Source organism: Tachysurus fulvidraco, chromosome 25 (genome assembly GCF_022655615.1).
Source record: "Tachysurus fulvidraco isolate hzauxx_2018 chromosome 25, HZAU_PFXX_2.0, whole genome shotgun sequence".
NCBI lineage: Eukaryota > Metazoa > Chordata > Actinopteri > Siluriformes > Bagridae > Tachysurus > Tachysurus fulvidraco.
In genome coordinates, this window is record NC_062542.1 from 5,197,741 (window position 1) to 5,207,351 (window position 9,611).

The 9,611-nt window shown below is 39.9% G+C and overlaps 1 protein-coding gene across 3 annotated transcripts in view; it reads left to right on the top strand.

The window, feature by feature from the left end:
• adam22 (ADAM metallopeptidase domain 22) overlaps positions 1 to 9,611 on the top strand; it is a 68,331-nt gene that overhangs the window by 20,593 nt on the left and 38,127 nt on the right. For all 3 annotated transcript variants that reach the window (XM_027171277.2, XM_027171290.2, XM_027171284.2), the window contains exons 4-5: positions 4,358 to 4,424; positions 9,183 to 9,265. In XM_027171277.2, coding sequence (XP_027027078.1) covers positions 4,358 to 4,424; positions 9,183 to 9,265 — 150 coding nt within the window. The remainder of the gene's footprint in view (positions 1 to 4,357; positions 4,425 to 9,182; positions 9,266 to 9,611) is intronic.

A 9,611-nucleotide genomic window follows, 5' to 3' on the forward strand; every position in this document is an offset into this window, starting at 1 on the left:
CAAAGGCACATTAATATGCGTGTGGAATGAAGGCCAGCCCATCCGCTCAGATCCTGCAGAAGAGCCACAGTAGCACAAATTGGAGAAGACACAAAGTATCAGCGATTGCTGTGAATAGAGCAGTCAGAGTGCCCATGCTGATCCCTGACCACCACTAAAAGCACCTACAAGGGGCATGTGAGCACCAGAACTGGACCTTGGAGCAATAACAGAAGGTGGCCTGGTCTGAGGAATTGTGTTTTCTCTTACATCATGGCCTAATTTACCTGGGGAAGTGAAGCCACTAGGATACATTATGGGAAGAAGGCAAGCCAGAGGAGGAAGCATGATGCTCTGGGCAATGTTCTTCTGGGAAACCTTGGGTCCTTGAATTTATTGTTACAGACCAAGCTCAAACTTTCATTGCAACCGCATTCCCCAATGCCAGTGGAATTTTTCTGCAGCCACACAGCAAAAAATGTTCATAAATGGTTTGAGGAACAGGACAAAAAGCCTGACTTGGCCTTCAAATTCCCCTGATCGCAATCTGAAGGGGCGTCTGTGGGACGTGCTGGACACAACGATCCATAATGTTTTCACTTTTGCCCTCTTCATCTCTCTGTCTCTGTCTCTGTCTCTGTCTCTCTCTCTCTCTCTCTCTCTCTCTCTCTCTCTCTCTCTCTCTCTCTCTCTGTGTGTGTCACACACACACACACACACACACACACACACACACACACACACAAACACCTTCCCACATCCTTATCACATCCTTCTATCACCATCTCTGCCCTTTCACTCTCTCTTTGCTCTTTAACTGTTTTCTCTCTTCCATCTTAAGGTTCTTTCATTTCAGTTCGTATTTATTTATTTATTTATTTATTTATTTATTTATTTATTTATTTATTTATACTAAAGCATTTAACACTATCGATAAGGGAAATATGGCTGCATAATACTGATATTGTTCTTGGAGCATTTTAACTAAATGTCATCTCTGGAGGCAGCTGATTAAAGGAATCTTGTATTTTTCCTTTATATCCTAATAATAATAATTTTTAAAAAAAAAATCTAACTATACTATACTGCAGTTTGTTTGCCATTTTGTTCAGCCAGAAAACACGATAGCTTGTTAGCTGTTTGTTAGCATAAATGGAAATTCTTCCAATTAAATGGAATTAAATGAATTATTTTAAATTAAATTAAATGGAAATATCCAATCCCTTATATAACTCACAAACTAAATATTAAATATTAACTATACATCATGTTTTTCTAGCTACTCTGACTGCATGCTAACTTCTGCATTGACTACAATGTCCAGGTTAAATTGTTCACAGCTCCATCTTGCTGATCTCATGGAGCAAGATAGTTCAGTTAGCTGACTCGGGTCTATCGTTAAACACGAGGGTCACTCTCAGCTCAGCTGCTATAGAATAACCTTCGTGTAAACGTAAAGAATGATAACAAAATCTGGAAGATTTGACATATTGATAAAATACTTTTCATGATTGATTGTATTGATCACAGGTTTATAATCGATTCACTTGATCATGTATTTGTTAGCTGTCTTTTTTCTCTCGAATCTCAGCCATCACGCATGTATACATATATAAAAAAAGTACTGACAGTGTTTTCCTTTTCCTCTGTTGGCACATTTATGCCTCGGCCATATTGATTCATAGATTTTAGGGTCATAAGATAGCTCATGTATGATGAAATCGCATTTATATGCTAATGTGTGATTATCAGCCACTTCACAGCCCTGCAGTGCTGACACTTATGTTTATTGTCACACACACACACACACACACACACACACACACACACACACACACACACACACACACACACACACACACACACACACACACACACAGAGTTTGCATTGTAAGCAACTGCAGAACTGAGAACGTAGAGAAAAAACACACATCTCGATTATTTAGCCTGCTTGGATAAAAACCTTATACAAGAATGGCTTCATGTTTGCTGGTATTCTTGCATGATTGATGAGATGACACGTATCCAAAACGTTTTACTCTGATTGAAAGTTTCAAAGGGTGAAAAACCAACAAATGATGACTCTAGTGTGTATCTCAATAGATTCATGGTGTGGAAGGAAAAGCAAACCTTTCTTGTCAAACAAGCCCAGAATCGGTCCTAGTTGCAGACCTCAAAACAATGGCACACAGGGGTGTTAAAATGGCACACAGACTCATCAGGGGTGTTAAAATTACATCCCCTCTTTTTAAAAACGATATAAAAACAGGACCTGATCTTCGTCAGTTTTGCAGTATGAGACCAGAAAAAAAACACAGCTGAGTAAAGATGGCTGAAAAAAAAAAAAAGAGTCTTCACTGAGTCTTCACTGAGCACAGCTGAGAGGAAAGATCCATGCAACTCATAACCCATTAAACGGGTTGGCATTGTTATTGCATGGAAGTGACACAGTGATGGATTTTAGATGACGTCAGTGTTTGTGTATCACATTCTCCGTGATCAGTACAGTGTAGCGTATACGTTCAAGTTATTCAATTAATTCTAAAGAAATAATGCAAGCAATACAAAGCCTTGTATATGTGTAACTCTGTGTGTGTGTGTGTGTGTGTGTGTGTGTGTGTGTGGTTGTGTGTATAAGTGCGGCATTAGCCTGTGGTGGCCATCGATGTTGTGCTAAGTCATTAAAGCTAGTTAATGTGCACTTTGGTGGCCGCCGGTGATCCTGCCGTGAGCATTAAGCTCTCTCTAACTCCCTCATCAATCACAGAGAGTGTAAGTAGTGGGTCAGGACCTACCCAGACCAGGATCTAACATCCTAATCTCTTCCTAATGCCTGCCTATCCCCTTTCTATCATGCACTATTGTTATGTATGCACTGTTCATGTAATTGAGCCTGTTCAGTGTAAGTGGTGCTACAAGAAATTAAAGGAACGTTGTCCTCGACCTGACAGGAATAATCCCAGTATATTGACACACAAAGAACAGAGCATATACATATACGTATATATATATATATATATATACTGATCAGAAGGTGTTACTGTTGGGCCATTGAGCAAGGCTCTTAACGCTCAGTTGTCTAAAATGGGATAAAAAAAATTTGCTCTGAATATGGGGGATATGGGTGTTTGCCCTTAAAACACAATTGCAGACATATTTGCAGGAAGCACATGCAATAAGGAATATTTCTTTTATTAATTTGGGCAGAATGGAATGGACAGAGCAATGTGCAAGGGTACGATAACTTAAATAAACACTCATTACAACAGCAGGCCACATCAGATTCCAGGCCTATCACCTGAGATCAGGAATCTGAAGCTACAATAGGCAAAGACTCACCCAAGCCTGGCAAATAAACGGTGAAAAAATTTCTTTATATACTAAAGAAATATATAATAAATCTTTTTATACTTCACAGTTCATGATGCAGTATGTTTATAATGAATAAGACAGATGCATATGTTTTATTAAGATTATGGATAAGATTAAGACACATCATTTACTCAATCCAGCTAACTAAAGACTAAATACATGAGCTCTCTCTCGAGCTCTCTCTCTCTCTCTCTCTCTCTCTCTCTCTCTCTCTCTCTCTCTCTCTCTCTCTCTCTCTCTCTCTCTCTCTCTCACACACACACACACACACACACACACACACACACACACACACACACACACACACACACACACACACACACACACACAAAATATCAGTTCACAAGTATGAATGAGAACAGAGTGTACATAGAGCACTGTGAGTGTGATGGGCTTTTACTTTTAATGTGGATCACCTGCCCTAGATTCAGAGCTGGTTAGTGTGTGTGTGTGTGTGTGTGTGTGTGTGTGTGTGTATGTGTGTGTGTGTGTGTGTGTGTGTGTGTGTGTGTGTGTGTGAGTAAGAGTGTGTGTGTGTGTTCATGTATGAATCCACATGGGGATTTTGCTCACTGTGAGTGTAGGCTCAACATGCAGTTATATACAAACCTGTGCGTGTGTGTGTGTGGGTGTGGGTGTGTACATTACAGTACATTATGGCCCGTCCCAGATTTGTATCTGAGTGAACTCCTTATGGAGCTCTTGCTTATTACGCACACAAACTAGCGCGTCCTTCACCGCAGCCTGCTTCTGCTTTTCCACCCAATACCTTCCCCTCGCTAAAAGTTACTGAATCCGTACGAATGCATGAAATCTTGTTTTGAGTTTAAGCCAGAGCTTTTTTTTTTAGCCTGTAATTGACTGAGCTTGTATTCAGGACTCAAAAAAAATAATATTTAATAGTTAAAATATTTAATTAAAGCAGCTACTTTAGCGCAAACGTCCCATTTGAGTAACAGTTCGCTTTTCCATTAATACTGTTTCTTTTTTTGCTTTTTTTCCACAGTGACCTGCTGTCATCAAAGTATGTGGAGAGGCATATATCAGAGGATGGGAAATCGTTCATCAGCAAGGTAAGTTACCATGCTATCTATCTATCTATCTATCTATCTATCTATCTATCTATCTATCTATCTATCTATCTATCTATCTATCTATCTATCTATCTATCTATCTATCTATCTATCTACAGAGTATACGATTCTAAAGATGCTCATACACACACTTTAATAATATAATGTGCACCTGCTCAATTGTGCAATAACCCAGTCAGGCAATCATACATAATTAGAGCATAAAGAGTAAATCTTCAAATTAATCATCAGCAATGGGGGAAAATGTGCTCTTAGTGACACTGACAGTGACTCTGACCTGGTTGCTGTGCCTGATTGTGAGTTTTTCTGAAAGGGATTAAAATGAGGTTTCACACCTGTAGAGTGCTACATACAGTACATTAAACCATCCGGTGAGTGGCAGTTGTGCAGGAGGAACTGCTTGTTGATGCGATTGTGACTCACTGCTACTGTGACTCAAAGCACCACTCGTTACAGCCATGCTGAGCAGAAAAGCATGTCAGAATGCACACATGTTGAACTGAGCAAAAGATGTTCTCCTTACCAAAACATGGATTTGTCCATTCCACACTCCACAGTGGTGGTTAGTTAATAGCTCATATTAAAGTAGACACTTGGGGCATTAAGAATTGATAGATTTTCATAAGCATTTCTGTTTTTTCGAGCTTACTAATAATCATTCATTCATTCATTCATTCATTCATTTTCTACCGCTTATCCGAACTACCTCGGGTCACGGGGAGCCTGTGCCTATCTCAGGCGTCATCGGGCATCGAGGCAGGATACACCCTGGACAGAGTGCTAACCCATCACAGGGCACACACACACTCTCATTCACTCACACACTCACACACTACGGACAATTTTCCAGAGATGCCAATCAACCTACCATGCATGTCTTTGGACCGGGGGAGGAAACCGGTGAACCCGGAGGAAACCCCCGAGGCTCGGGGAGAACATGCAAACTCCACACACACAGGACGGTGGCAGGAATCGAACCCCCAACCCTGGAGGTGTGAGGCAAACGTGCTAACCACTAAGTCACAGTGCCCCCCGCCAACTAATAACTAATATATTAACCCTACTTCTAATATATTCCTAGAAATTTAAGTCGATTTCCATTCTGAAGACAAGGCAGTATGGCAGTGTACTTATTATTATTATTATTATTATTATTATTATTATTATTATTAATCATCCTAGATTATATTAAACATCCATCATACGAGGATCGGTGTATTCTTTGTTACTGTAGCAATAAGAAGCAATAACGTGTTAGCATTAATTTATGCATCTTAACAGGACTTATAAAACACACTGTGGTATAAAACAATCCAAATCCATTTGCTTACAAATGTGTACTTTTTTGTAGAAACAGCCCAAATTGTAAAGTAATTAAAGCAAACACAATAACAAGAAGTGACATTTCGCTGATAAGGAATACATGATTCAGAGTGTTATTACATCAGACTGAATGAGAGTGCATATTTTTGTTGGTGTCATCAAGTTGCTTTTAGTAAATCATGGCCTAAATGGGTATGAAATTCAAACGGAGCAGGAATTTGGTCTCAGACAGACTGAGATGATGCATACATCCCAGAACAGGTACATCGCTTGTCCCCACCCACACAGATACACATATAACACACACTGAAGACTGGTTCACACTGTCCTACTTATACATTCTGGGACTGACACCCTCATTCTCTCCTGAGTGTGTGTGTGTGTGTGTGTGTGTGTGTGTGTGTGTGTGTGTGTGTGTGTGTGTGTGTGTGTGTGTGTGTGTGTGTGTGTGTGTGTGTGTGTGTGTGTGTGTGCGTCTCTGATTAATTATAGTATGACAAGCCGGAATATCCATCTGGAGACACTTTCTCAAGCCAGAAGGAATTTAAGGAACTCTGCTTCATTTCATGATTATTACGGAGTACGGAGTATTTTGAATGTGATATCATCAATAACATTAACACCAAACGGGTCAATAAACCATTCCGTGAAAAGGAATGGAAGAGAAATTGACATTGACAGTGAATGAGTGTAAGCGTGTGTAGTGAGAGACAAAGCCAGAGGCTCAGCTTGGGAAATGCGAGCTCTGAGAGAGAAGAAGTAACTGAATTCTAGAGCAGAGATGTAGGTATATTTAGCTGTCCTCCATCCTTCCTTCCTCCCCTCTCTCTGTCTCACTTTCTCATTTCCTGTTTATATGCAATCCATGATTGTCACTTCCTGCTTCTGCATGTAAGACAATACAATATAAATCATATGTCTCTCTTAATAGATAGTTGCTTTTAGCAGTGTGTTTGGTGTGTATGCAGATACGAGTGTGTGTGACATCCCTAAATCTCTGTGCATCCGAGCATGGCACTGGTGCATGCTGGGACATTAGTCTGGAAGCCTGACTCCGAGCCAAGTCCTCACCCTTCAGGACTGAAAGAGGGGAAGAATGAGTCGGAGAGAAGAAGGCGTGTGTGTGTTTGTGTGTGTTTGTGTGAGAGAGAGATAGAGAGAATTCGAGACGTTGTGAGAGAGTCAGCTTGTAGCACTTTAACCAGTTAGGACTCTAAGGAGGATTTTCCTGCATGTGGTTTGGGGAAAAACAGAGAAAATACAGACATAAAATATTGAGGAATAAAAAAAATGTTAAAGGCTGTTGTGACAATATAAGGTCAATACAGACATGAATTAATGGACAGAGAGGCAGAAAGAGCATGTGTGTTAAATCGATCTGCCTGGAAAATACTGCAGGAGGTCCACAGGGAGAAAGGAGAGAGAGAGAGAGAGAGAGAGAGAGAGAGAGAGAGAGAGAGAGAGAGAGAGAGAGAGAGAGAGAGCCCCCAAGTCCAATTGGTGGCCAAGCACTTATGCCGAGAAGCATTTCTGTAAATCATACTCACACACACACACACACACACACACACACACACACACACACACACACACACACACACACACACACACACACTATAACTCATGCGCATATTAATCTGTGTGTACCGTCAGCATATTATGTATCGTATTGTCAAGTATCCACTAAAATAAGAGACTGTCTCAGCAGTATACACAGACACACTCAATAAGAATTAACCATTCGCTTTTATTATAGAATTGTATTACTTCTTGAATCTGATTGGTCGAAGTTTTGTTTTTTAGTAATATTAGTGTTGTATAGTATTAGTAATATATATTAGTATTACAGTATTGCCATATCTTCTTGTTTTCATAGTAACAATGCATTCCCCAAGTGCATATATTGATATTTTGACACGTTGTGTAAGGTTTGTTTAATATATATGGATATATATGGAAGGTGTCTCACTGGGAGTCAGCAAAGTTTAGGAATCTGAGGCTACAGTGTGCGGTGTACATGCTCACCTAACCTGGATTAGATGAGGAAAAGATCAGCCGATGTTTTTCTAAGCTACAGAAACAGTTACAGTGTAGTTTCAGCTTCTTGTTATCGTGTGAGCGAATGGGAGTTGAACCCGATCGATCTGATCTCCTGCTGTTCTAGCTCATCCTCCTCAAATCGTGAGATGCTTTTCTGCTCACCACGTTTGTAAAGAGTGATGATTAAAGCTATACATTTTCATGTACATTTCCGGCATTTGGAAGACGCCCTTATCCAGATCGATACACAAAAGTGCTTTTAAGTCGCATGGGCATTCATAAATAAAACAATGATGCGTTCTGTAAGGACACCCTGAAAAAGTCCCGTAATACTGTAGCACAGACATGTTTTCCAGACAGAGTATTCAGATGTTGAGGAACATCTCTTAAGTTGAACTGCTTCAAGGAGCCTGGTTATCCTTCCTACAGCATGAACCCTGGACTCCTGCTAACATAGGAATGCCTGGAACACGTTGCTGAGAAAAGGGATTGCCCTCAAGCTATCATAGCCTTCCTATCAGCTCCAATATGTCTAGGCTTTTTCTTCTAAACTCTCTGGTGTTTTTCTGCCCACAGAATTGCTGCTCGCTGGATGTTTAGAATCTCATTTTCAGAAAGACTCCAATCAGCCCATGTGACACCAACAAACAACACATTTTCTTTCATTCTGATGCTTTAATTGACTCACATCTTATCACGAGGCCTGACATCTCTTGTCCCTCCTACATAGTTTAAAAACAAATTCTATGATAGGCAGTGGTCTAAAATGCAGCACATATTGAGCTTTATGTTATAAAATGCAGCATTCTTATAAATGTTACCTTCCAAAAAAAAGGTGAATGGGGTTATTTATTATGGGGTTATATAGTTTTGCATTTATTATTCTATACAACATTCGCAGGCTATCGGTGTCTCTTGGTATGTGGCTTGAGTTTGTGCTGCTGATTAGTATGCAGAGACAGACTCTTAATTCCAGCAAGGAACTTGTGTGTGTATGTTTGTGTGTCCTGATGAATTGCCTGCCATTCAGTTCCTTAGCAACGTGGCCAGGTTGTTTGTTTGTACGTGCGTGTTCGCATAATTATGCCACAGGACCTCATCAGTGACATGAATGTTTCCATTAGCAAAATGCTACAACATGAGGACTGCATAATGAATATTATTATCATCCACATGAAATTGAAGTTGAAACAGAACAAAACTGACATCAGTTACGGTAATAATATGTCGGAACTAAAACGGTTATCTTAAATCATGCAGAATGTTTCACTGAGAAAAATTTTGAGACAAATGACAGAACGTGTTTATAATTATTGTGTGTGTGTGTGTGTGTGTGTGTGTGTGTGCGTGTGTGTGTGTGTGTTTTTCTCTCAGGGTGGGGAGCACTGTTACTACCATGGAAAGGTACGAGATATTCCAGAGTCCTTTGTGGCGTTGTCCACTTGCCATGGAATGCAGTAAGTTTTTTTCAAATACACATAAAACCAAACAACACCAACCCCTGCTACACCCTTTTTAGCTTTTTAAATATACACACTGATTGGGACCGGCCAGATGTCCCCACAAAGTCAAAACTGATATTCTGATATATCTGATATTCCTGAATGTATGGGGACATTTGATCCTCACTAATCTATAAACCAATATCTTGACCCAGTGGATATTCTCTGATTGTTTGCTTATATTTAACTCAATTTTATATTTCAATAGACTCACTTTCTAACCATCCAGCAGATCACTAGTCTAAGATCAGGTGGTGTACAGTATGTCCACCCTTATATGACTAAATGTAGAACTTCAAAT